This window comes from Bos mutus, chromosome 14, assembly GCF_027580195.1.
Source record: "Bos mutus isolate GX-2022 chromosome 14, NWIPB_WYAK_1.1, whole genome shotgun sequence".
In the NCBI taxonomy this organism is placed as follows: domain Eukaryota; kingdom Metazoa; phylum Chordata; class Mammalia; order Artiodactyla; family Bovidae; genus Bos; species Bos mutus.
In genome coordinates this window covers 45,424,062-45,452,054 of record NC_091630.1, presented here as the reverse complement: position 1 = coordinate 45,452,054, position 27,993 = coordinate 45,424,062, and the positions used below count along the sequence as shown (strand labels likewise).

The 27,993-nt window shown below is 43.6% G+C and overlaps 1 protein-coding gene across 1 annotated transcript; it reads left to right on the top strand.

Annotated features, from left to right (window-relative positions):
• Window positions 1-11: 11 nt before the first annotated feature.
• RDH10 (retinol dehydrogenase 10) lies at window positions 12-27,721 on the top strand. The gene is made up of 6 exons (XM_005907516.2): window positions 12-313; window positions 1,938-2,173; window positions 22,837-22,935; window positions 24,126-24,271; window positions 26,099-26,230; window positions 26,337-27,721. The coding sequence occupies exons 1-6, from the start codon at window positions 25-27 to the stop codon at window positions 26,458-26,460; spliced, it is 1,026 nt and encodes a 341-aa protein (XP_005907578.1). The 5' UTR covers window positions 12-24; the 3' UTR covers window positions 26,461-27,721.
• The last annotated feature ends 272 nt before the right edge of the window (window positions 27,722-27,993 follow it).

The following is a 27,993-nucleotide window of genomic DNA, read 5'->3' as shown; positions in this document are numbered from 1 at the left end:
CTGGGGCTCCCCCGGGACGTCGCGATGAACATCGTGGTGGAGTTCTTCGTGGTCACTTTCAAAGTGCTTTGGGCGTTCGTGCTGGCCGCTGCGCGCTGGTTGGTGCGGCCCAAGGAGAAGAGCGTGGCCGGCCAGGTGTGCCTCATTACGGGCGCCGGCAGCGGCCTGGGCCGCCTCTTCGCGCTCGAGTTCGCCCGACGCCGGGCGCTGCTGGTGCTCTGGGACATCAACACCCAGAGCAACGAGGAGACGGCGGGCATGGTGCGCCACATCTACCGCGACCTGGAGGCGGCCGACGCCGCGGCGCTGCAAGGTAACTCGGACCGGCGCCCGCGGCATTGTTGGGTCAAGCCTCTTCCCACCCCCGCGCCCTCCCCCTGAGGGCGCCGGAACCCCACTGTCACAGCCGGTCCTGCTCTCGAGGAAGAGCACCCTACCCCCTGCAGCCCAGGCTTCCGCGAGTGGAATTTGCCCCCTGATCAGGGGCATGAGCCCTTCTGTATCAGAAGGGAGAAAGTGTGCCAAAGCCCGGTCTTAACGGAGGTCCAGTCCCTTTGGGGAAGACTGTGGGCTTTCCTAAGCCCTCAGAGTCTAAGCAGGGCAAGGGAACTTGGGACCCCCGGTTTGAATCCTAAAGAGATGTCTCAGTCTCGTTTGGGAAGGAGAAACTAGTGTCTTTGGGAAGTTGTTCTCAGACTCTCTCATTGATACATACGCGTAAGTTACTGCTGTCTGAAGGGCTGAGACGAGGGCAGCATTGATGATTTCACTATAGGTTTAGCCACGGGAAAATAATTAACATTGTTGCACCGGAGATGTTAAGTCAGTGCTTGAGTTACATACTCAGCCCGATTGAAAGACACCCGGCCTCTTAAGGGAAAACGCTTGAAGGATTTAAGCCTTATTGTAAAATTAATTCCATGTTTTTGATAACCTTAGGAAATCTGCATTTCTGGGTATTTATTAACTAACCTGAGTCTGAGACTTAAAAAAAAAAAAGCCAAAGTGGAAAACATAACCGACCATAAGTATCGGTCTGGATTTGATAATGGCTCTTGCTTTTTGACAGTTTTTTCATTTCCAGAGAAAACACCGAATTATATTGGGAGAATTAACTTGTACACCACCCCTCCCCGATATCGATCATTTGTCACCAAAATTTTTGGCACCTGTCTTTTATGTCAGAAAATCAAAGGTTAAAACTGGTACATCTCCATTGGTATGAGGGTAGCAAACAGATTTCTGTGCTCCCTGCCCAAACCTAAAAGAGAAAGGTGGTTGTTTTCCAGAGAAGAGATCAGGTTTTTAGATTGAGTTCTTATACAGGAAAATCACACATTTACCTGTCAACTCAGTTTATGTAAGGCTGCTGCTTGGGGGTTTTAGCTACTCCAGATAGGACCAATCAGTGTGATCCTCACTTTGTTGTAACAAATTCGGTTCATTTCTGGACTTTGGCTGAGTTCAGATTATTAATTACAGTTTTGATTTGTGAGCCTCGGGGCTCGCAGACAGACTAAATAGAGTAAGAGCTGCTTCTGACCACTGTTCCCCCCAAAGAGGAGTCTGTGTGTGTGTGTTTGGGAGGAGGAGGTGTTACTCTCTGGGCTGAGATCTGTTCATTCCAGGTGTCTTTAGCTCCAGAAAGCCAGTCCCATGAGGTCTGACTTGTATTGGGCTGGTCACAATTACATGATTTTCCCCTAAGCAAAGTTATCCAGTAAATTGCTATAATTCCCAAAGACTAGAGGGAGGAAGGCAGCTGTAAGTGCAGTCATTGGCAAGCCTTATGGTGTTAGAAACTTGAAGCTCACTGTAGTATTTTTGTTTTGTGTGATCTTTGTCCTACTATGGCCACGTGACTCATGTTTTGCACCCCCCCTCCTGTCCCTTCTCTGTTCCATTTTTTTTCCCTTCATCTGGACTTCTGAGGACAGCTGGGAATGGTGAGGAAGAAATTCTGCCCCACTGTAACTTGCAGGTTTTTACCTACACCTGTGATGTGGGAAAGAGGGAGAACGTGTACCTGACAGCGGAAAGGGTCCGGAAGGAAGTCGGTGAGGTCTCTGTCCTGGTCAATAACGCCGGTGTGGTGTCTGGGCATCACCTCCTGGAATGTCCCGATGAGCTCATTGAGAGAACCATGATGGTCAATTGCCACGCACACTTCTGGGTAAATATAAACATCCTTGTTTTTATTATTGGGCCATACTCAGCAAGAAGGTTGGGAAAGAGCGAGATTTCAGTACCAGCCTGAAAGCCACCTGCACTCTTTCACCCACAAAGCTTCCTTCCAACTCTCTCTTCACCCCCTGGTGAATTACAGTGTATGCTGGTTACTATTAAGTGGTTGTTTTCCTCCCCCCGCCCCCCACTCCCAATTCAGAACTTCTGGAGAGGGTAGAGGACTGAACATTTTGAACTAGTTTGAAAGATTGCCATAAAAATAACAAGAGGGAGTATAAAACCCTGGGTTTGTTTATTTTACTTTCTGTTGAGTTTGTAAAACATCAGTTGTTCTTATGAATTCCTAAAGTCAGAGTTTAGGCTTCCAAATTACTGCTGAGCCACATTTCAGAAAGCGCCAAAGATTCTGAGATCAGCATCTGTGGTCCGGTGGGAGTGGTCAGGCCACCCTGGCAGCCACTTACCATCCACTGACTATCCCCAGGGTCTGTGGCATATTGGGGCATATCTCAGAACTTTCTCAGCTTAGAAGATATATCTCTAAGAAGTCACTCTGAAAGGACCACAGAGTCCCTCTGTAGGGGGCAGAGGGGTTGAGACCTGGCAAAACAGGGACTTGAACCATTTCAGCCTCCAGTCATCATAGAACTATTACCTCATCTAAATAGATGAGAGAGAGGGCCTTCTGCTCGGGGGCATAACTTATCCCGGTGTGCCAGCTGACCTTTTCTAACAGTAGGCGTGACGCTCTCCCCTTTAACTGTACGCTCTTGACCCACTTTATGGTCTTCTAACCCCCTTTTACTTTTGTAGGCAGGTGGGATCCAATAAAGAAGGGATAAGGAAATAGGATTTTTGTTTATTTGTTGTCTCATAGGCGGATTAGTCTTCTAACAGAACACAATAAAGAACTGTTTCTCCTAAATAGGTCACATTAAACCTCATTAATTTTTTAGCAACTGCTTAAAAACTTAATCTGGCTTTAGAAGTACTCGTTGAAACATTGCTCCTTGAACAGTAAGCCATTTCTCTGATCCCCGCAGAAGCTCATTTCAGTGTTGTATATTCAAGCGTGAGCTTTAAATCATTTCCAAAGCTCTAAAAATGAATGTATAAATGATAGACGCTAACTCATACCTATGTTTTAAGCGCGTAAGGTTGCCAAATACAGTTTGGAGGGCTTCAAGTGTGTTTTGTGTGTGCGCGTGCACACATGTAGATGCGTATGTGTGGTGCGCAGTGGGAATGGGACACTGAATAAAAATTCTGTTCCCGTGGGGGCCGCAGAAATGGGGCAGCTGATCAGGTGGGTAAAAGCCAGCGCAAGAGAATAAACTTGGCAACACAGTTCATCAGGAATCTTGTGTGTTTATAATTTGGAGTAAATCAAATAGCCACCACTTGAAATAAAAGATGTACATAAATTGCAGGTAGACTGTAGTTTTCATATTTAAAACCTGGTGAGGATGAGGCTGCCTTAGCAACTGCATCTGATTTCAGTCCATTTGTCATTCTTAAACAGAGCTCTAGCCATCAGTTGACTAGTTATGAACCATGGGCACCAGGATTGTTCTTTTTTTCCCAGTCACTTCTGAGATGATGCATTTCCAAACTGTGAACCTTTACCTCCACAAAGTACTCTGAAGTTTAACCACCGTGCCCAATTGCCCTGCTTGATTATTTTGCTGAATTGTACAATGTCACACATAACCAGATTTTTAGAAAAACCCTGTACAATCTGAAGTTAGGTACTAGTAAGAGGAAAGCTTCTTTTTGTCAGACATCCTATAAAAAGAGAGCCAAGTCAAGTATCTTAGGCATAAAAAATCCATAGCCTCAGCTTTAAAAATGCACATCAGTTGATAGACTTTCTAACCTAAGGAGGAAATTAAATTTTGAACAGAAAAATTTTTGTGGCACCAAATCTCTCTCTCTACCAATGAGGAATGTGCCACCTTCCCAGAGTCCTTCCTTTGCTTGGAAATGTTGTTTAACTGCACAATTTAGGGAGTTCTTGGATGCTTTGACAGGAATGACGTCACTTCATATTAAACTATGGGAGGCTCCTGAATTCTCCAGCTGTTTTTCCCTTAAGCATCTAAACCTCAGAATTTATTTTCAAAATTGAGTCAGAAAATTCATTTTAAGAGTTGGAGTTTCTGACTTCTTGCCAAGACTTACAAACCATTTAGGAAGAAATCTAGCAAGCCAACATTTAGAAGACAACTTACTATAATTTTATAGTGATTTCTTTGGGGGAGGGCATCGAGTAGTCTAAGAACCACCTGAATTCAGCTTCCCTTCCAGTAGTCCCCTTAGGTGAAAATGTTCGTGGTAACTGTTCCAAGATGTACTGTCATGTGCTGCTTTCCTTCCAGAAAAAGGTAACTAGCACAGTGTCTTTTTACTGCATCCGGGTGGGGAAAAGTAGTTGCCCCATACATTTTAAAGAGTGGATCATCTGAGCCAAGACTCGTTCAGTGATTGGAACAGGTCACCTTGAGCCAGACTTTTTAAGTAGCAGTTGATGTCTGTGTTCATAACATAATCAGCAGTGTGTTGATCCTGACCCAGCTCTACAGTCATAGGCAATGAACTAGAAACCGAGTGGATGTTCACTGTGGGTGCTCCGATTTCAAACCACCCCTTGTACCACTCCCCCGGCCTGGAAGGCCGTCTGCTCCGCTCTAGACATCTTTTCAGAGCTAGCTCAGGTTCTTCCTATGACCTGCATCCTCACTCTGGCCCTTTTCTCGTGTTTTGATGTGTTGGAGCCACAAGGATCCTGAGAGACCATCTTGTCCAGCCCTTTGTTTTCTGATGAAGCTGCAGCTGAATAACTGAGCTCTTCTTTCTGTTGATCTCTCGCGCTGTTTGTTGTCGTCCTCGTCCTTTGTGCCTGCTGTGTGCTCTCTGGGGTACCTCCTGATCCATTGCTCCCCCGGAGCCCCAGGTAGATGGCACGCTGTCTGAAGGCAACTTGTTACGGACCTCTGTTTGTTTTCCTCTGCCAGGAACAGAACTCTACTCTTAGTCACTTAGTAAATGTTTGATAGTAGAGGCTAGGCTTCTGCTTAAATATTTAGAAGATCACCTACTCAGAGAATGCTCCCATGAGTCTGGCTTCTGAAGTTTCAAAAGGTAAGCATTATGTTGGACTAATTCAAGCTGCGGAAGATTGACAGGATCTCAAAGTGAGGGATCTTATGTTTGTTACCGCGTGTCTCTCCTTTTGTTTTCATCCACAACTTTTCCATTCTCCGGCCCACCTGTAAGCTTGCTTTTTCCTATAGTATATTGACTCTGCTTGTTGGTGCAAGGCTGGTGGTTGATAGATAAGTTTAAATCAGCTCAGTTCGAATATATGGCAGTCATTCCTGTTTCTAGCTGAGCCTCAAGGAGAGGATTCTGGCCATGGTTCATTTCTTTTTTGATTTTTTTTTAAACTTTTATACTGGAGTGTAGCCAATTAACAAGGTTGTAATAGTTTCACATGGACTGCAAAGAGACTCAGCCATACATGTACATGTATCCATTCTCCCCCAAACTCCCCTCCCATCCAGGCTGCCACATTACATTGAGCAGAGTTCTATGTGCTATACAGTAGGTCCTTGTTGGTTTTGCATTTTAAATACAGCAGTGTGTACATGTCCATCCCATACTCCTTAACTATCCTTTCCCCCCATCCTTCCCCCATTCCTGGAAACCATAAGTTCATTCTCTAAGTCTGTGATGCAATTCCTTTCTTGCTTCTCAGCCTTGGACCTATTTCCATACCCATTAGAAGTGTTTGCAGTACTTAGCATTATTTTGCACAGCCCTCCGGTCTGCTCTGGGCTTACTTGGTGGCTTAGACAGTGAAAGATCTGCCCTCAATGCAGGAGACCCAGATTTGATCTCTGGGTCAGGAAGATCCCCTGGAGAAGGGAACAGCAATCCACTCTACTATTCTTGCCTGAAGAATCCCATGGACAAAGGAGCCTGGCAGGCTACAGTCCATGGGCTCACAAAGCTATGATACTCAGGGTTCTTCTAGCCCAGCAGCTCTCCTCGGAACCTTGTCTTGGTTACCAGTCAAGAAGTAATAGATTTAGTGGGTAGGTTTTAATCAGCATCATCTGTTGTGCAAGATTCAGTTAGGACAAGAACATGGGAATGTGTGCAATACAATGCTCTTGACTTTTGGCATAAATCAGAGAAACCATATCTATTCAGACTCACTCTGTATCTGGGTAAGAGGCAGAAACTTGAAAATACTTCTCTAGTATCCTTTGAAATATGGAGAACTGGCCTCCACATAGGAGCTACAAACCCATGTTTCTCCAAAAAACATTAATATTTTGCTTCACTTGTTATTTTTAAAGGGAATCTTTAAAAGGAAAAAAAAAATCATAACTTGTCATTTCTAAAAGACAGAATTTATCTGTAGGTCCTTTTTGACCAAAGAGCTGCATTTGGCATTTATACATGAGCAGCAAATTGATCCCCGATTAACCAAAAGGGGGAAGCAAAAGCATTTAACTCCAGGCCTTTTTATGTTCTAAAGAAATTTTGCATGGTAAAGGGCTAAATCTGTCAAATTGCTAGTCGGTAATTTACTTCTATTGATATGATAGTCAGACAAGATAATTGGTAGTTAATTAATAGACCACTTAACTTAAAAGGTTTCACAGTTTTAAAATACTAATTACTGAATTGGGCATTTATCTATATCCAAGTGTCTAAAGTCTATTTAGTTAAAATCCATCCAGGAAAAGTAAAAGCCTACCAGTTAGATCTGAGTAATGTAGCACTTAAAGACATTAGTGCTATGGTTGTACCTAATATCTCATGAATGGTCCCTAATCATTAATGTTGAAGTTCTTACGTGATTTATTGGTTTTTAATCTCAAATACTGTATTCCTCTGTCCTCTGGTTAGAGAAATCTAGTTTTGTTTGTGGCTTCTTGGATTTGGAATTTAAAAAAAAAATCACTTCTAAAGTATTCTTATAAAACTATGTAGCTGATACTTCCTCCTCCAAAATGTAATATTAAGAATTCTTAGGGTAAATATTTTATAGAGTATTGTTTTCCTGTCTTAGGACAGCGACTAAAAATGTGAAAGTCGTAATGCATTTTCAAGTCTGTACTAAAGCTGGCTTTTGTTATTAAATAAATTCATATGCATAAACATCAAATGTTTTGAGCTTCTGCAATAAACTTTTTGTGTCTTGGACCGAATTGTAAACTGACATAGGGTCAGCATACTTCATGTTATTCTCATGGTCACAGTTAAAAACCGAGTAAAATGTCTCTTAGATAGCAACTGCTTGGGTACCTGGAACTCTGTACATTCCTATCAGGGTCATTTCATAGCCTTCTTTCCTAACATAAAATAAGATCACGTGCTCATTGAGCTCAAGTGTCTATATTTGATACATTACATGCTGGACCCAAATCTAGTGCTACTAGAAATAAACATCTATGACATGATAAGTAACCGGTGTGAGCAGGGAACCATCCTACAAAAATCTTCCTAGCACCTTTGATATATGTTGTAATCTGGTTATCTCAGTTGTTTGGAAAACAACTGCCAAGTAACCGATGTCATATGAGAAAATGGCAGGGACTTATTTAATGGCCACATCCAGTGTGTGGCATGACCTTTCTACCGAAAGTGAGCCCGTCAAGCATCTCTTTGAGATGCTGGCGCTCTTGCTGCCATGATAAGCCCACTTTCTCCTGCTTCTCCTCTCATCTTCCCAGTTCTCTCTTCTCCCTGCTTCCAAGATCTGAGGGCTGTCTAGTATGGCATGCTCAGACCGCTTCTCACTGTGCTCCTCAAGCTGGGTAGTCTCTTTATTTCAGTGGCTTTGACTGTGATTTCTGAGAGTTCCCAGTTCATACAACTGTCTTGCCTCTTCCACGCATTCCCTAAAACCAGCAAATCTCAAAATGGAAAGCGATTCCTCTTTGCCCCGTCTTGAATCCCCTGGTGTGTGGCAGATGCCAGGCCTGGAAACATCAGCAATGTCTTTAATCCTCCATCCTGCATACACTCGTGGGTCACCAAACTGTGTACTTTGATCCTCTCCTTTCCATTGCCACATCCTCCTCTGTGCTTCCGTCACCTCTTGCCTGGTCTCTGCAAAGAATCTGTGAACTTCTCTTCCTGTTTCCAGCCTTTGTTCGCCAACCTGAGGGTACCTAAGCAGACTTGAATTGCTCGTATGCCTACTTAAAGATTATGCTGACTAGAACCTTACCCCAAGCCCTTGCGTGACCATATTGTTCACAGAGTGAAGTCCAGGTTCGTTAGCATGGCAGCTCCAGCCTTCCAAAGCCGATTTCCACCTGCCTGCCAAGCCCATCGCCTCACTGGGCCTGAAGGGGCCGGCACACTCACCTCTCCTACCATTTGGGTCCCGTCTTCCTCGGGGACAAAAGTTGAATAGTTCAGACAAAATGTATCACTACTCCTGAGAAAGAAAAATGAACACATTTGAAATCTTTTCACATTAACTTCATAGGGTCTTGATATACCAAAGGGGGCAGTCTTTGTGAAATAGAATAGTTGCATGTTCCTTGTTCAGGGAATGGCACTCTCTTGTTTGATTATGTGCTGTTTAATCTTGGTTTTTGGAAGCAAAATTGATGTTCTTTTCTCCTTCATTATTTCTACATCCAGGGCTTTATCCAGTATCTGCCCAAGTAGACATTAACCTACAGGGCACGTCAGAGTGGCAGCATTCGTTAACCTGCGCTAATGCTGACACTGCCGGACTAGCTTTTTCAGAAAGACTGAGTGGGGAGCACCTGGCAGAGTCCTCAGCCATTCGATTGGCTGCAGGATCAGGTCACCGTGGCCCAGAGCGTGGCTGCAGACCCTGTGCTTAAATGCTTAACTGCTCACATTCTCAGTGTATTCTCTTCTACATTTGTCTTTTGTTGTTGCTCAGTCACTGAGTTGTCTTCGACTCTTTGGGACCCCATGGACTGCAGCAGGCCAGGCTTCCCTATCCTTCACTATTTCCTGGAGCTTGCTCAGACTCATGTCCATTGAGCCGGTGATGCCATCCAACCATCTCATCCTCTATCACCCGTTCTCCTGCCTTCAGTCTTTCCCAGCATCAGGGTCTTTTCCAGTGAGTTAGCTCTTCGTATCAGGTGGCCAAAGTATTGGAGCTTCAGCATCAGTCCTTCCAGTGAATATTCAGGGTTGATTTCCTTTAGGATTGACTGGTTTGATCTCCTTGCAGTCCGAGGAACTTTCAAGAGTCCTCTCCAGCACCACAGTTTGAAAACAACATTTATCTTTACCTTAACCATTTTTCAGATTTTCAGGATCTTTGGCAAATTCTAGTGAATTGACTTGAGTAATTTGAACATACGTAAGATGTGACAATCGGAAAACTCCTTCCAAGCAGTTTAATACCCTCAATAGGGAGGGGGAATAATTTTTTTTCAGTAGGAAACTCTTTTTTAATGTTTTTTTTTCCCCCTTGAGTTAAGGAATATTAATAGCAGATTCATCTAAAATTCTTGTTCTAGTTCTTTCAGAAACTGAAATGATAAGTAGGCAACTTGTCTCTGCCTAATCCGGCAATCTGCCTATGTGACTGGATGGAGAGATGATGTGTGTGGTTCGTGCGCTTGTGTGGGAGTGCTCAGTGAGGAAGAAGGCTCCTGACCGTGGATGGTGCAGCTACAGCCTCTGGACTTGGAAAAGTGCTCCAGAGGCTGTGTTAAGTCCAAAACACCGGGGATGGTTTTGGACCCCCAAATTGTACTATGCTGAAATTCCACTAGGGGGTGTCCTGGCAGGGTGAATTTATGTCTTCCTTCCCCACACAGAGCCACTAGTTGTTCCAAGATAAAGGGCCTTTTGTTGTTCATCTCTGGAGTGTGACAAACTCTTGAGAGTCCTTAAGAAATAGGGACCTGTTCCCTGCCTCAGCTGCAGGGGTTAAATCCAGTGTTTTGAGCCTGTAACTCCAGGGATCGGATTAAAATGTGTTAATCTCCCTTGGTTTAATTAGTGATTTCTTATCTCAGAAGTTACTGGTGTAGTTGGCTATTCAAAGAACTAACCCCTTCTTAAAGTTCTATCAACTGACCTAGGCAGAGACCCCTTGTAAGCATAACCAGAAAGTTACTCAGAGGATGGAATCTTTTAATTCTTTCTTTGAAAATATACAGTAGACAGGTAAAGCATACAGCTGGGCCCCATGATAGGGCTGTCTCAGAGAACCTCCCAGATTGTGGTCTAACCCTGATCAGACACCACTGTTTAGAGTAATTGTTGTCAGAGCATGGCCTTAGGACCTAATCTCGTTCACCCTGCCATACCTGGCCAGCCAGTTCCCATCACCTGGACCTCTGGGTTTGCACAGGCTTACGCCATCACAGCACCGGCGGGCATGCCTTCTGACATGCCTTCTGACAAAAGGATGCCACTGTCTTTTACTTGCTCTTATCCAGCATGGCCTGCTCCCGGGGTGTTTCTTTTTCTTTTTCACTTTATTTGTCAAGTCCCTCAAAACTCAAGTTCACACCTGTCAGGGACCATTTTCCTAAATGCTCTGAAGCTAAAATTAAGTGAACCACGGGGAGAAAAAAAAAAAAAAATATCCTCTCATAATGATGATAAGACTTCCAACACGGCAGCAAATGCTGCTAGAATATTGAACAAGGAAGGGCAATTACTGCCGCAAACTTGAGTGCTGTCAAATGAGCCCAACTGACAAGCCACTTACAGTGAATTCACATTTGGAAACACAACATGACTTGGTGGGTGAAACTTCCAAAGATCCCACAAAGATGTGTGAAAGGTGGCAGCAGTGTTAAAATTGGAAGCACTGGCATTTTGGGGGGCTTGTGGAAACCAAAGTGTTTCTCATTTGCCGCTTGCATAAAAATGTGAATTTCTTGCCTTGCCTTCAAATGGCTTAGTACTGGAATTGCTGAATATTAACACGGTTCAGCTTCTCAGTGTTACTCTAAACAATGAGGCTCAAAATAACACTTCCCAAATCAGTGTAACTGGGAAAATATTTGTGGTGTAACTTATGTAAGCACATGGGTAGCTTGAGGACAAGTGAAAACTTCAAATTCAAAGCCTGAATTTTTTCCCACCTGCAAATTGTAATTAACATACTGCCCCCTACTGATTTCTCAAGGTTCTCTTTAATGAGGATAGTTCTGTAATCTCTCTGGAAAGAGAAACCTCAGGTCTGATAAATTATTGTTAAATAGTTCAGACTGACTTTTAGTATTTTTATATTTGCTGGACTCCCCTTCATCAAGCAGTGTCATTTGTATTTTGAAACGGTGGTTCTCTGACCCTTAGAACAGAACTGAAGAAAAGGATTAGAGAAGAGGTGTTACTGGAAAGTGTCTGTTGTTTCTGAGCATCTCCCAGGATCCTGGAGGAAGGGAAGAGGTGTTACCGGAAAGTGTGTGTGGTTCCCGAGCATCTCCCAGGATTCTGGAGGAAGAGAAGTGTTACTGGAAAGTGTCTGTTGTTTCTGAGCATCTCCCAGGATCCTGGAGGAAGAGGGCGGGCAGCTTTCAGCCCCGGGTGTGTGAGACCGCTTCTGGTGGTCCAGTGCGGGGTTTTTGCCGGAAGTGTGGTCTGACACTGCCCGGAGGGCAGGGGGCCTGGGAACCATACATGGTAAGAACCTGGAACTGGCAGGAACTTGAAGAAACAACATAACCAAAAATAGATAGCACTTCTAACCCAAGTACCCTATAAATATATGCTTGATTAGCCTTGGGTGCATTTACTGTACTTTTATATAGCGCTTAAATTTTACAAAACCCTTTCATGAACGCTCTTCTCTCATTTGCTCCTCACAGCAACTCTCAATTAAGTAGAGCCATTATCCACATTTTTATGGATGAGGAGACAAACCGAGAGAGGCTATGGGACTTGCGTAAGGGCTCCACTGGGGAAGGAAGAATCTAGGACCTAGACCCTCAGCCCAGGACCTTAGTTTGTGTGTGAGCACTCAGTCATGTCAGGCTCTTTGCGACCCGGACTGTAGCTCATCAGACTTCTCTGTCCATGGAATTCTCCAGGCAAGAATACTGGAGTATAGCCATTCCCTTCTCCAGGGGATCCTTCCTGACCCAGGGATCGAACCAAGGTCTTCCCACATTGCAAGCAGATTCTTTACCATCTAAGCCACTAGGGAAGCCCAGGACCTCAGTGTAGTAGCTCTGCAGATACTTCTCCAGGCCACATGTTCTAAGGTAAATTCTCCTGTGAGTCACTTAGGCTTGTGCCCTGTGGTATAATGTATGAATACACCTTTAAATGTTCTTTTTTTTTTTTTTTTATTAGCATGGTTAGTTTAGCAATGACTAATTAACCCTAATATCCCCAAAAGTCTGCTCCATAAATTAGATAAGCATGTAAAATTATAAAGAACCAGTACCACACTACAATTTTATTACTAAAGCCCAGTTCATGTGTTTTTCCATAATTTTCTGTCGTCTGTAGCTGAGGTGGTTACTTCATTAAGGAGAGTGTGGTATATCCTTAGCCACCCAGCTTCCTTCTCTTCCTAATTTGCAGGTCAGCACTGACAGACACAGAAAGTAATGAATAAAAAGGGCTCTTCTAGATGGACCGGCTGAAGAAAGTTCTGTAAATACTTGGTACTGAAATGTCAATTAACAGTGTGATTTGAGTTTTGGTTTTTGTTGGTTTGTTCTAGGCTTATCTCCTGGAAAATGTAAAACCTTTATTCTGTTATATAATAATCTTATGAGATCAGAATTCCAGATAACTCCACGAGCTTTGCTTAGAAAATGTAATCATGGATTCTCAAAATTGTGCAGCTTTGGCCAGCTGATAGTGTCCCAACTTGTGGACTAAGCATCTGATTTTTAAAGGAATAGTTCTTTTCCTATTAGGGTTTTCTCGTAGGCTAATCAAAGCATGAAAACCTCAAAAACTAAATGTGGAAAATTTTTAAAGGTGAATACTGAGGCTAAAAAGGTCTAAATTCCTTGCCTTGAAAACTAAGCCATCAAAGCTCTGTAGATAAGGGGAAAGGATTTTGAAGTCTTCTGGATCTCTTTTTGAGAGCTTGTTCTAATGCGGATGGGGGTGTCTTAGTCCATTTGGGCACCTTGAGCAGAGTACCATGGACTAAGGGGCATATAAAGAACAGGAACTTTTTGCTTACAGTTCTGGAGGCTGGACGAGGTCAAAGTCAAGGCTCTGGGAGATGGGTTGTCTGGTGAGGACCCATTCCCTGGTTTCTAGACAGCTGTCTTTGCTGTATCACATGGTGGAAGGGGGAAGGGTCTCTTTTACAAGGGCACATATCCCATTCATGAGGGCTCTACCCTCATGACCCAGCAACATCACATTGGGCATTAGGTTTCAGCATGAATTTTGGAGGGACACACACATTCAAACCAAACAGTCAACCTATAAGCTCCCATCGTTGTCCATACAAATCTCCCAGGGCTCTTGACATCAATATGAACTGGTGTTTGTCTGACAAAACATTATTGGGGAAAGGATGTGTGGAGTGAAGAACAGGACCTCTCAACCCCAGATACCCTGGTTCAGAGAACACAGATAGGAGAGAGGGCAGAGAAATTAGTCTGCCTTTTTTGTTGAATTTCTAGGAGAAATCTATTTGAAGCCACTTGACATTTGGAGTAGACATTAGCTGGCTCACACTGCAACCTTCTGCTCAGCCTGCGGTCCAGAGCAGTAGTGTTACCTGCCAGGCTGCACATTAGGAGGCTTAGGCCTCTCCCGGACCTCCTGGGTCAGGGTCTGCCCTTGATTTAGATGCCAAGTGGTTCTTGTCACACCACAGTTAGTGGAGGAGCTGCTCTTGAGCGTGTATTTCCGTTCCCACCTTCTCAGTAGTCTCTGCATGTTTTTTCCCCAGAGCTAGTTAGTCCTTTAGGAATTTTGTAGACTAGAAAAATGCCAGACCATGGATGCTGGGGTCCATCCTTGTCTAGGATTTTGTTTGTTTTGTTTTTGTGGTTCCAGGCCATTGTTAAAAGATGCTCTCTTGCCCACTCCTCCCCTTGGTTGCTGTGCCCAGGGTGGAGTTTCACAGTGTGCTGAAGAGCTATGTTCTTCCTGCCTAGGACCAAAACAACTGAAAACAAGTTGCAGGAGGGCAGAGGCCTTGCCTCTTGTGCATCCCCCTCCTCCACTCCTGGTCCCTGCAAATTGTCAGCATTATTTACCTTCAACAGTATTTCTGAAGTGAGTGCTAGAGTGGTGAAGGTTTTGACATGTAAACCAGAAAGAATGGGCTTTTGAGCCTAACCCAATCAACAAGTGATTGAATATAAGTTGTGAATTTAAGTTGTGATTTTTTTTTTAAAGTCTAGAATGTCTTTCAAAGCTAGAAAATGTGATGACAGTATGAGAATTAGAGCTCAGAAAAAATCATCACTGGACCACATGGAACCTAGTTTACTAATGTGCGAATTCCTTCTAAAGAGTGGTTCTCATGGGGACTCTTCCTCACCAGGGGCATTTGGCCACATCTAAAGACATTTTCCTGGGTCAGAACTGGTGCGGTTATTTCTGGCATCTAGTGGGTAGAGGCCGGAGATACTGCCTAACATCCTACAATGCACAAGACAGCCCTCCCACAGCATAACATCATCCAACACAAAATGTCAGTGGCGCTAAGGGCAAGATGACTCTCTTCTTAGGCTCTCAAATGCAGCTGCACAACAGAGTCACCTGGGGAACGCTGGCTCCGGTGCTGGACTCCCTCCAGGATATAACTGGTCCAGGGTGTGCCCCAGCATCAGAAGGAACTTCCCCAGATGATTCCAATGTATAGCGTAGTTTGAGAACCGATTTCTAGAAAACATGGCTTTTACAATCCTTAAGTTTGTTTCAGAAGGGCTTCCCAGGTTGCTCAGTGGTAAAGAATCTGCCTGCCAGTGCAGAAGATGTGTGGGTTTGATCCCTGGGTTAGCAAGATCCCCTGGAGGAGGAGATGGCAACCCACTCCAGGATTCTTGCCTAGTAAATCCCATCGGCAGAGGAGTCTGGCAGGCTACAGTCCATGCGATTGCAAAGATGTTTTTAAACAATACCTAGCACAATACAGGTGCCTCATAGACCCTCATACACAGTGAGTGAGTTCTGAATTGTTACAGTGCATGCCTAAGAATAAGGAAAGTTTTTAGGAGTAAGCTCTTGATGAGATGTACCTTGAGTTTAGGTAAAGATTTGATTTTTTACAAAGACTCCTACAATAAGCACCCTAGAAGGTAGAGAAGAATTTGAACTCTTTGCACATATGAAGTACAAGAGATGACAGAAAGTGATCATGGGGGCCTTGCTGGGCTGTGGTTTGGCGGCGGGGGTGGGGTGGGGGTGGGGGGCGTCCTGCCACCTAGGCAGTGGCTGAGCCCTTGTGCCTGTGGATGAGCCTCCCGGAAGTGGTTACCAGTCTCTGGAGCAGAATTGAAGCCCCTGCCCTTGGGAAGATCTGTCTTTATTACACTTTCGGTGATGTGAAAGCAAAGCAAAGGGATTAATGACAACCTGTTGTTAGCAGACTATTTGCAATTTTTCGGGCGATTTTCACTGTTCTATAAAGAGTTATTAAATCGGGGAAGGGGCGCGAACTGGAGCTCATGGCATACTCCTTTGATCATCTAGGACTCAGCTGGGGGAGGGTCAGGGAATGTAGCATTTCGGAACCAGTGGGCAGCATTCATTGTCTCGCTCTTTTTTTTTTTCATCGTTTCTTTTAACACACTGGGCATCTGTGGACTCAAGTAAAAGACAGAAAAATGATTGTAATTTTTTTTTACTAGATGAGAGGCATGGATTCAAATTATCTTACTATAAAAGGCACAGTCGTGACAACATATAAATGTTTAATGAACAGATATTTTTGCTGCTCACCAGATGCTGGCAACTGCGCTAATGGAGTTGATACCTTACTGAGTCATTTATGAGAGTCTTAGGCAAGTAATACCTCAGTGTTAAGACTTGTGTATTGAACATGTGGTGGGAATCGAAGGATGAATGATTGGATATAAGCCATCATCACACTTTTGAGCTAAGAAATCTTGGCTATCTCCTTTTTGTCTCCCAAATGAGTTAAGCCAAGAGAGGTCAATTAACAAGGAAGGTTAAGTGATTGACAGAACTATGTGGTCTCTGGACAGTAAAGGCCAGTGTACTTTCCAGACACATTGAGTTTTTAAGTCCTTTCCTTTCTGGCATTTCTGCACAGTGAACTCTGAAGTGTCAGGGAATGTTGATATCTGAATCCCTGCCTCAAGCTAGATCCATCCTATGTTTTAACAGTGGGAAGGCAAGTTAATGAAGCATTTATTTTTGCTGAATAACTAATGGTGTCATCATCTAGGTGTTCCTTTGAAAAGCCCAGCTCTTTTATTAGCTTCTTGGTTGCAGGGCAACTGCAGGAGTAGACTCATGCATGTGTGTTAGGTATTAACTGCTGATGCCTCTAAATGTTAAACCAATCCCTGTGGGCTCAGAATAATCAGAAAAAGGACAGTAGATGTAACATTGATAGGAATTTGATGATTATGACATATTCTCTATAGCTAAAGAGAGAATATTTTATATCAAGCACATAGAGACTTTGATCTTGTTAAGTCTGAGACTCATTCCAGCCTTCAGTATCTTTGAGACTCTATTGCACAGTTTGTCAGGAGATCTTTCTTGTCTCTACAAACATACCCAAACAGGAAAGGGGAAAAAGGGCTGTCATCGCATTACATGAATTTCTGAATTTGTGTTGGATTCCTAGATGGCGCAGTGGTATAGAACCCGCCTGCCAGTGCAGGAGACACTAGAGACACCGGTTTGATCCCTGGATCAGAAAGACTCCCTGGAGAAGGAAATGGCAACCCACTCCAGTACTCTTGCCTGGAAAATCCCATGGACTGAGGAGCCTGGCGAGCCACAGTCCATAAAGTCTAAAAGAGTCGAACACGACTGAGCGACTTCACTTAGAAATGAAAGTTTTCTGTGTTATTTTTGGACATTCAGGTGAGAGAGAAATACTTCAAAATGATTTTTTTTTTAAGATGCCTTTTCTTGAATTAACCGCAGGACAGTCAGGTAAATGCACAAAAATAGAGGATGTAGCCTTTTCCTACTGTGAGAAATGAGCTTTGCTCCTCGCTCAGTGTCCATTAACCTCGAAAAACTCGCAAATATGGAAAACATATTCTGAGTGTTTTACCTATACCTTTAAAATGTCATCAATCTCGAAATTTCTCGAGTCAGACTTTGCCGGATACCGCATTTCTTCACATTCTCTTTTGTTTAACTTTAGGTTAATTTGTCCTGACAGTGCAGCTGCAGGCTCTGCATTGCAGTCTGTCATTAAGAGCACCAAGAATGGTCTGGAGGGTTGGAACTGTTGGGAGTTAATTTGGCGTAAACCTAACACTCAAAGATTTCTCAAGATATGACATGTCATGTCTATGTCCAGTCACACTTCTGTTTAAGAAGTTCTTGTTTATATTATAAATATGACCTTTACAGTTATCTTTCAAAGGTCCCAATGCTTTGAAGAGGAACCCTGAGGAGCTATGGAGATATTAAACTTGCGAAGCATGTTTTCATAGCAATGTCAGTGTCCATTTGAATATCCTTCTTCTTTCTTTTCTTTTCTTTTTAGTCACATAGCAACCCTGTCAGCCAGTTGCAGGTTATGATATTGGAGTCTTGTGATAAAATTCAACACAGGTAATCAAAAGTCTCTTATCACACTTTTTAGCCAGAGTCCATTACTAAAAGTTTTCTCTTTTGCAGATAAACTAATCCCACTGGGTCCCTTCCAACTCTAAGTTGTCTCACTGAACATACAAATTGGTATATACTGGTTGCTGACTCAGCCCCCCCACCCCTGCCCTGCTCAAGAGTCAACCACGTTTTCCTGATAACAAACTAGATGTCCTCCCCCGTGTCTCAGACATTTGAATAAGAGGACAGATCTTGGAGTGCGGGCTTCCCTGGTGGCTCAGTCAGTAAAGAATCTGTCTACAGTGCAGGAGACCCAGGTTCGATCCCTGGATGGGGAAGAGAAACGGCAACCCACTCCAGTATTCTTGCCTGGACAGAAGAGCCTGGCCGGCTACAGTCCATAGGATCACAAAGAGACTCAGCGATTATACCATCACCACCAAATAGGACCTGAAGTCCCCATCAGCACAGTCAGGCTTAGGCTAAGCATCAGGCTAACCTTGCCAGCTACCGTTGGGACCTGCTAACTCTGGTGACTGATGAAATGTACTTCCTTTAGAGATCCCTTGACTAGCTGGTAACTCCTGATAATTCATCCTTCAGCGGTGTTCAGCAGGCTCTCTGAGTTGCCCCTCTCAGATTCACTGTGAGCAGCCCGTGCGTGAATTTACACTCAAACCTTTTGGGTGTGAGCCGCAGATTTGCTCTTTATGTTCTTCTAACGAGTCTGAGACAAAGTTGAAGATCACGAACCTGAGCTTGAACTGACTGGTGTCATGGCAACCAGCGCCTTGCCTCTTGCTGGTCCCCCCTCACGCGTGCTACGATATTTGTGCACATTAGTAATTCATTACAAAGTGCCAGGTTTCTTTGTGCTGTCAAACCGTGTCAAGGACAGAATATGATGTGCTATCTCAGATGTCACCCACCAGACTGTCGAGGGCAAGAGTAATTAGAAAGGAAAACTTGTCGGGTTACTCTGGAAAGTTCCTGAGAACACGATGCTTTCTCGCCACCCATTTACAGCCTTTTTTTTTTTTTATTCCTAACATGAGGACCAGGCTTCGTGTTGATCAAAGCGTATGTGGTAATGCGCCCCAGACACAAGGCAGGGGTTTGGTTGTGGAAAGAACGCCTGGGCAGTAATTGCTCGCCTCCATTCAGGCAGCAAAGGAAATGATTAACAGCCTCAGTGCTCAGTCACGTGGATCAGGCTCCAGCCTGAGCCGTGCAAACTTGGGTTTAAAAAGAAACCTGAACGGCCCTGGTATGAAAGCTTTTCCCCCAGGCTTGCCTCCGCCCAGCACCCAGGAGGAGCTGAGTGGTGGCCACCAGCTTTGGAAGGCAATCAGTAGGGGTCCCAAGGCCACCCAGCCCTTGAATGGCTCACTTCCCCTCCCAGTTTCCTCAGCGCCTGGTGTGTTGTCCCTGGTCTGCTAGGAGTTGTAGTAACTGTAGTGTTAGACCTGTAAGTAGTGAGCCTTTCTAGATGAACATAGGCCTTTGCCTTGGAAGGTAAAAAAGCATAATGACACACTGGGTTTTGTTTCTATAGAAGGCCAAATTTGTCCCTGGATGGGGAAAAGAAGTCACATATTTTACAAGAATCTTTGACTTGCCACACCCCTTTAAAAAAAAAAATCAACCCCTCCCTCTAAAGAAAGTTTCATACTAAAACAAACAAACCTGTGTCACACTTTACTAGCTACTTAAAATGAAGCCAGTTTCCCTAAAAAATATGTTTACAACACACAGTTGGAAAAGACTTTAGTCACATAGCTATATTTGGATCCTTTTGTTTCTCTTGTTCTTTTTTCTTATTTCCTTTAAGCACAAACCCAGCAGCTTAAATGTCCCTCCAAACTGCTTTGTGGGGTGGGAGGGGAAGCAGGTTCAAATCAGACTTTTTAGCATATGCAGCTGCAGCACGCTACTTTTGTGAAGGATGAACCAGAACTGTTTTCTATTTGTTGTACTGACGTAACACAGTTTGGTGCTGGTGAGTATGCCAAGTTGCTTCAGTCATGTCCAACTATTTGCAACCCCATGGACTGAAACCCGTCAGGCTCCTCTGTCCACAGGATTCTCCAGGCAAGAATAGTGGAGTGAGTTGCCATGCTCTTCTCTAGGAGATCTTTCCAACCCAAGGATCGAACCCACATCTCCTCTGTCTCCTGCATTGGCAGGCAGGTTCTTTACCACTGGTGCCATCTGAGTATAAAAGTCTGCTTAGAGACAGGAATGAGACCTGCTCACGTGTTCCCCATCATTGCTTGGCCAGATCGTAATCAGGTCCTGCATGTAATAGGTGTTCAAGAAATACCGGTTGAAGGAATAAGTTAATTCCAGCAGGGCTAGAGGGGACATGAATCCGTTTTAGAACCTTGCAAGAAGTTAAAAACAGTGAGGAACTTAAAACAGTTACCTGCCTTCATATGTGCTGGGATATGGATTAGTCCTTTAACACCTGCAAGCACCAACATGGAGAAGTTATTAGAGCCAGCCCACTGGGCATCTGGGTTTCTGGGGAGGGCTGGCCACCTGGTAGAGTTAGCATGGACACAGGCTGGGGATGACCACGGTCAGCGACTCGGATTTGTTATAACCACATAGCAGATTCCTGCTAGTATTCTGTACTGTGTGTAATCGCTTAGGATTTACTCTCAAGTCCTTCTAATTTCTTAACTTAAAAATAGGACCTTCATGCTAAATCTATCCTTCTCTTCCAAGACGAGGGAAACTATTAATACTTAGAAGTGATCTCTGAATAACGTCAAGACTAAATTTTATACTTTTGAGCTAATCTAGAAACAATTGATTATAATCAGATATTTAAAAGAAGGCTCATAGGCATGAGTACTGAAGGATGTGTTTTTAGTTTAGATTGATGTAGATAAGTTTCCCTGTGATGTTACTTTATTGTAATTCTGTGATATAGTGCTCATGTACAAGTTATAAAGCCTAGAGTTTGCAGGTGCTGTAAACTGAAAACAATTAAAAAAACCAAATTACCACAGAACATATAATTATTTGTCACAGTGAATGATACTGGTTATATGGACAAAGTCAAGGTGAGTGGAATAACATTGAAGACTTAACACTCTTAACTACCTGTGTTAGAGAATTTTTAAGGGGCTCCGATGACATAATTAACATAAAGCACTTTGAAAAGCATGAGAGGCTATGTAAATACGTGATTGATATTACAGTTTGAGTTTTATAAGAAGACTTTGGGGGCAGATTGTCAGAAAAGAGTTGAGTTCACGGGTAAAACTGTACAGATGAGAATAAGCATGACCCAGGCTTCCCTAGTAGCTCAGTTGATAAAGAATCTGCCTGCAATGCAGGAGACACCTCTTCGATTCCTGGGTTGGGAAGGTCCGCTGGAGAAGGAATAGGCTACCCACTCCAGTATTCTTGGTCTTCCCTTGTGGCTCAGCTGGTAAAGAATCCGCCTGCAATGAGGGAGACCTGGGTTCGATCCCTGGGTTGGGAAGATCCCCTGGAGAAGGAAAGGGCTACCCACTCCAGTATTGTGGCCTGGAGAATTCCATGGGGTTGCAGAGTCGGACATGACTGAGCGACTTTCAGGGAACAACAGTGCAGAGCCCACCATGGATATAAGTGGGGACCGAGGGGTTATATGATGATCAGGAGTCAGACTGGGGAAGACCTTGGGCTGCTTCACAAAATTTCATCTGACAATGCATCACGGGTTGGAACATGGAAAAAACTTCAAAATTAATGGAATGACTGTTTGATCTTGTCCACACAAAAGTTATCAGAGCAAATCATATACGTGTGCAAAAATTCAGTGATGTCTTAACCAGAAAATCCTCTGAGGAGGGAATGCAACTCTTCTTTAAGTCCACTGGGTAGTGTTTGGGCTTTTTTTTTAACTTCATAAATCATGGGAAGCTGTGTTGGCAGTGGGATATAACTCAGCAGTAGATGGATTGCTCTTTGCTGCTTTCTTTTAGGAAGCAGGTTATAAAACTGTTGGGAGCCTAGTGGAGTAGTTAATAGATTATCTTAAGCAATTTGAAGTAATTTAAAAAAAGAAAAATTACAGCTTTGTGTCTTGAAGGCATGAAAGCTAGAGGGAAAAGAGAAGTTTAGTGAAATGAGAAATGGATGCCACCTCTGGGTCCACTGCCCTGGAGCTTCTGCCACATGCTCTGTCCCCCTAGGGCTGGTCACCTGCCTCCACGGGAAAGACACTCCCCAGGAAACCCCACAGCAGAGCTGGGTCAGTCAGATGCCATGAGCTGTTGTCATGTAAAGTTAGCGTTAGGACACAGTTTTCATTAAAACTATTCTGTACTTTTACCCTCTTTCTTTACACCTAAAATACTTTACCTCCTGTGAGTAGACTCTGATAATACAGCTTGGATGTTTGAAGATGCTGCTGGAATATCTCAGCCTTCATGGGTCTGTTGCTGAGTAGACGTAGTCATGAGGCAAACATTACAGGAGCCTCCTATTTGTGGGCAGCGGGAGGTCCCTCCCAGACCATGAGATGCTGCACTCAGCTGTCACAAGCATGAAAAGATCTCTGACCCAGGAGTAGTTTAGATTAGCAGATAACTCACTTGAAAGGTGATAAAGAGCCTCTCCTAATGGCTTTCTTTTCATCTCTGGACATGGTCCCCGAAAGCGCTTGTGTTACAGTCTTGTGGGTCACGGCTTGTGATAGGCTTGCCATGCCAATGACACGGTGCTAAGTGAACCAGGACGCTTCAGGGATCGTCTGTTTTTGATAAATGGGAAATATTTTAAAACAAATTAGGGAATGTAGCATTATATGGATAAAACTTTGTTTCATGATCTTGAGTTGGTGGGGTTTGGTTTGGTTTCGTTGTTTTTTTGTTTTTTAGGTGAAATCCATAGGTCATTTCTGAAGCTTACGTCTTCCTTTTCTTGCAGACCACTAAGGCTTTTCTTCCTACCATGCTGGAGATTAATCATGGTCATATTGTGACAGTTGCGAGTTCCTTGGGATTGTTCAGCACTGCTGGAGTTGAGGTTTGTCATTATAAAGCATCTCCTTCTTTCAATCAGTTCATCTCGTCACAAATACACTACAGTCCTAGAAGCATGCCTGCTGCCCTCATTTTCCTACGAGCCCCTGGAAGCTACCTGTGTGCTGTTTGTGGAGTGCACCCCAGCACCCACCACCTGCACATATTCTGCCATAAACTTACACTAGTTTGACAGACCAGCGGCAGCAGCAGGAGTAGGTGGGCCGGTCCTCAGTGTGGCCCCATTCTCATTAGCAGTTTTACTTGACGACAGTGGGAAGACACAGGGTCAAGATGAGACTGGAGGGCACTGGCAGTGCCCCAGAGAACAGATAAATGAGGCTAAAGGTTGACACTCTGTTTTGGTCAGCTTGTCAAAAGTGAGCTATCTTGTGTTATCTCATCAGATGAGATGGTTAGGGTGGGTATGAGGTGTCCGCATGTTAAGTCTGTGGAACTGGGCTTAATCAGACCCTGTTCTTCACCAACTTCAAGTTACAAAGCATGCATGTGTGTGTTGTTCCGTGTTTGTCCCACGGGTGCCTGTAGCAGAAAATAGGAAACATCAGCCCATGCGAATATGCAAAAGGATGCGCAAGGACGGCTTCTGTATTGTACATTTCCATTCCTACATTTAAAGTTGGATAATGGAGAACTTCTTTTCTATACCGTGAGTCCTTAGGTTGAGTTCTAGTTGAAGTTTTACAAGGTGGAGTTATCATTTCCATTTTCACTTGGCCCTTAAAAAGAAAATTGGATCATAACAGCTCATAACTCCAGCTCTAGTCTCCTTTGTTCTCCTAGCATTAATTTAAACAAACTGGTTTTTCAGTCTCCTTTACTGAACAAGAGGCCATTTGTAAATTTTCCAGACACTTCAAAGTGAGCCTCTCTCCATTTTTAGCCCCAGCTTGTTAGCTTTCATAGACTCCTTTGTGGTAACTTCCCCCAAAGTAATCTGATACTTCGTTGATGTGGCAAAAAGTGTTCATCTGTTTCTGCTGTTGCTTTGAAAATATTATTTCTGCACCAAACCACATCAGATACCCGTCTTTTAGAATGCTCTCCTTTTTTTTGCTTAGTCACCTGTAACCTTTTGTATCAGACTTGTAACCTGAGTAACGGGGCAGCCTGGGGCTTGGTCCGGAATGTGCACTATGCTGAGTACCTCTGCCCTCTGTGCTTTGCCCCCAGGACTACTGCGCCAGTAAATTTGGAGTCGTGGGTTTTCATGAATCCCTGAGCCATGAGTTAAAGGCCGCAGAGAAGGATGGAATTAAAACAACGTTGGTCTGCCCTTACCTGGTGGACACTGGCATGTTCAGGGGCTGCCGAATCAGGTCAGTAAAGGACCCGCCTCAATGCTGACGATTAGCAGTTCTAACAAACCATCTTTTCATCTTGGGAGACTATGTGAAATCAGTCAGATCTCCAACCGTAAGCAGCCTAGCACTTCCACAGCTGACATTTTAGCTCACGTGTAGTTTTCATTGGTCAAGGTTTGTCAAGTTGATGCATGTGTGATTGACAAGCAAGGGCTGGTATTAATTTGCAGAAGGCAAGGAGCATCAGTAGGAAACGACCTCTCTGTCCTTCAGGGAGCAAATACCTAGGATTTTACTTAGAAGCTACTACTTTGGAAGTGATTTTCTTTCTTTAACATCAATGTAGTTAGTGCACAGTCCCTCAGTCATGTCCGACTCTTTGCAACCCTATGGACTGTAGCCCACCAGGCTCCTCTGTCCGTGGGATCCTCCAGGTAAGAATCCTGGAGCAGGTTACTATGCCCTCCAGGGGATCTGCCCAACCCAGGGATTGAACCCGCGTCTCTTGCATCTTCTGCATTGGCAGGAGGGTTCTTTACCACTGCACCACCTGGGAAGCCCCTTAACATCCATGTTTGCACATAAATGTGACTTTGGTTTGGATACAGAACAGTGTCACTGCCACTGAGGAGGGTGGCCTTTCTTCCAAAAAGACCCTTCCCACATTTGGGAACTTCCTTTTTGCAGAGAGTGTCTGTAGCTAGAGTCACTCTGACAGAATGAGAAGAAACATTGAGATTTTCTACAAATGAAATAAAACACCCCCACACTTTGAAAGGAGGCACGTGGGAATAGCCATGTCAAGTCACATCTGACTCGAGCTACACAGAATAAACAAAGCCGTGACTCACGAAGAGGACACTTGCGGAGACATGCTCACTGCGAGATCTTTGCTTAGATGAATTTGAAAGACAAAGTGAGATAAGTGAGCCAGTTCCCCGTGGGTCAGGGCCAATCTTGACACATCCTGAACCTGGCCCTGCTGTGAAGTAAGTGGAGGTGGCTTGAATCATTTCAATCTCAGGCTGAGTCCAGGTCCAGACTGGGAGTGGACTGGACCCCACCTCTTTTTCTGTGTGTGTGTGTGTGTGTGTGTTGGTTTGGCTTTTGCCTCTTACAAACTTAAGAACCAGTTGCAGAGAGTCTGAGGAGCTCTGTCTCCTATTTAGCATCACAGCGGGTGTCCAAAGCTCTGGGGGCTGGACAATGAAAAGTGGGGGGGGTAAATTCTGTTAAGTTACTTCTACGGGAAACTGGATGAATTCAGCTGAAGGTAGGCTGTCTCCCGTGCACTTCATTTCAGAGACACCACCCCTCTCACTCCTCCCCCCACCCCCCAAAAAAGCCCCGGGCTTTTCCTCTCCAGGCATCCAGGGAGGCACACAGCTGAATTTTCTTTCTCTCAGGAAGGTTTATGTCGGTGTTTACACACCATCATTTGAACTACACTTAATGCTAATTTGGCATCCTGTTTGGGTTTACTGTTTATTATGTCAGACACCCTCTCTTTTTTCAATTGAAAGAAAAAAATAATAATAATTTGAAATACATTCCAAGGCATTTTGAAAACACAACTTTCTCACTTTACAGAAAAGCAGACCAATTCTGCTTTTCTTTTATTAAAAAAACAAAACAAAACAAAACTTGTTTTCCAGACAATGCAAATAAAATATGTTCACAGTAGGAAAATTTGGAAAATACAGTGAAAGCACAACGAAGTGAACAAAACCGATTGTAAATCCTATTGCTCAGGTAACATCACCCTTGGTGTTTTGATACGTATTTCCAGCCTTCCATATTTTATGTGAATTCTTAATTTAATCTTGAATGTGTAACTCCCAGGAAAGAAATCGAGCCTTTCCTGCCCCCTCTGAAGCCCGACTACTGCGTGAAGCAGGCCATGAAGGCCATCCTCACCGACCAGCCCATGATCTGCACGCCCCGCCTCATGTACATCGTGACCTTCATGAAGAGGTGAGTGTGAGGGCCTCCCCCCTCGGCGGGCCTTCCCACACCCACCCTGTAATTTAACAAACACACCATATCTCACGTTTGCTAACTGTGACTCTTCCTTTTCCAGCATCCTCCCTTTTGAAGCAGTTGTGTGCATGTATCGGTTCCTAGGAGCAGACAAGTGTATGTACCCCTTTATCGCTCAAAGGAAACAAGCCACAAACAACAACGAAGCGAAAAACGGAATCTGAGGGTCTTTTTTGTATGGAATATCATTTCTACCAGAAGACGATCAGGATATCTTAGTCCGACCCACATCAGCTTGACTGATACTCTCTGGATTCTACATCCATGTTTTTTTTGTTTTTTTTTTCAAATCAGCTTTTTACAAGAATAAATAAAGTGTAAATTAACTGACTAGAGTACTTGGAAATCGTGATCAGCAGAAGTGAGCTTAGGTCGTTGCCAACGGGGTCCTTTGCAGGCAGAACCCTAAGACCAGTCCAGTCTTTTAGACAACGGCTGTGTGACGTCGCCAGGCCACCATTATTATTATTATTTTTGGAATGAACAGGAAGTCTCAAGATGATAATGACTGTGTTTCATGTGTTTGTTTTCCTTCATTCCCATAGAGTTTATTAATTCTTGTAATTAATCTCTAGCAAGTTGACACCCTTGCAACTTCAAGGACTGACAGTGCTGTATTTTCTCATGTTTTCTAAGTTTCAGCTTTGCAAAGCCTGTGTGGCTCTTTCATGGTGTGTGTATATATACAGCCCTTTTAAAAAGGCATTTTGAAATCTCCATCAATTGGAAGTAGAGGATGTCTGATTGTTACAGTAAAGTCATGTGATCAGGTCTCTTTGTTAAAGTCACAACGACCGAATTGTTGGTCGAATTTTAAAATGTATATCTGAGGTCTTTCCTTACGGAGACCTATTTATCCAAAAAAAAAAAAAATCATAGATTTTCTACCTGTGAATTTTGCTGCATACAGAAAGTGCCCTTTCCCAAGACAGTTGCTGTGTTTCATTTCTTTGGTTGGACTTTGATCTAGAATACATAGCAGCTCTGCAAAGAAACAGTTTCTAAAAGTGAGAACTTGTGCACTTAAAAACGTCCCTGTTTTTGTGCCAACTATGATTAGCAAGGGGGAAAAAATCTTACACTATGGAATACATACGGAAAGGTGTAAAGATTCTTTTGAAAGTTTTATTCACATTGTAGAACAGCAAATGACATTTTTACAGTATTTTTTTGTAAAGCAAACTATTTTGTGCCTTGAATTTGGTAAATGTGTATTAGTGAAACGTTGTAAAAGTGAACTTCTACCTCTGTATCTAAATGTATACCATCCACTTGTAAATTACTATAAACTATTATGTGATTGCTCTCTTTTTTAGAATGTCTTGTTTAAATAGCGGCCAATGTTTTAGGCTATTCAAATAAGCCATCTTTTACTAATTAATTGGGAGATTTTATAAAGGAGTGATTAAATTTAAAGACAACTTACATACAAATGACTGTGTGATCATTAGTTATCAGCAGTGTTATTGGGACAGACACTGTGTCCTTATTTTCTTTGCCATATCACTCAGTAATGAAACATGTTTGAACGGGCTTGTGTTCAGGGACACTGGTAGGTTAGGGAGCCCTGCACTCACATTTCCCATGTTACCATCTTCCCAGATTAGATACTTTATCATGGGCTTGTTGGTACTAAAGGTGGGGAAATAGAAAGAACCCCATTACCTGTGTGTTGTCTGGCTGCACCACAGATGAGT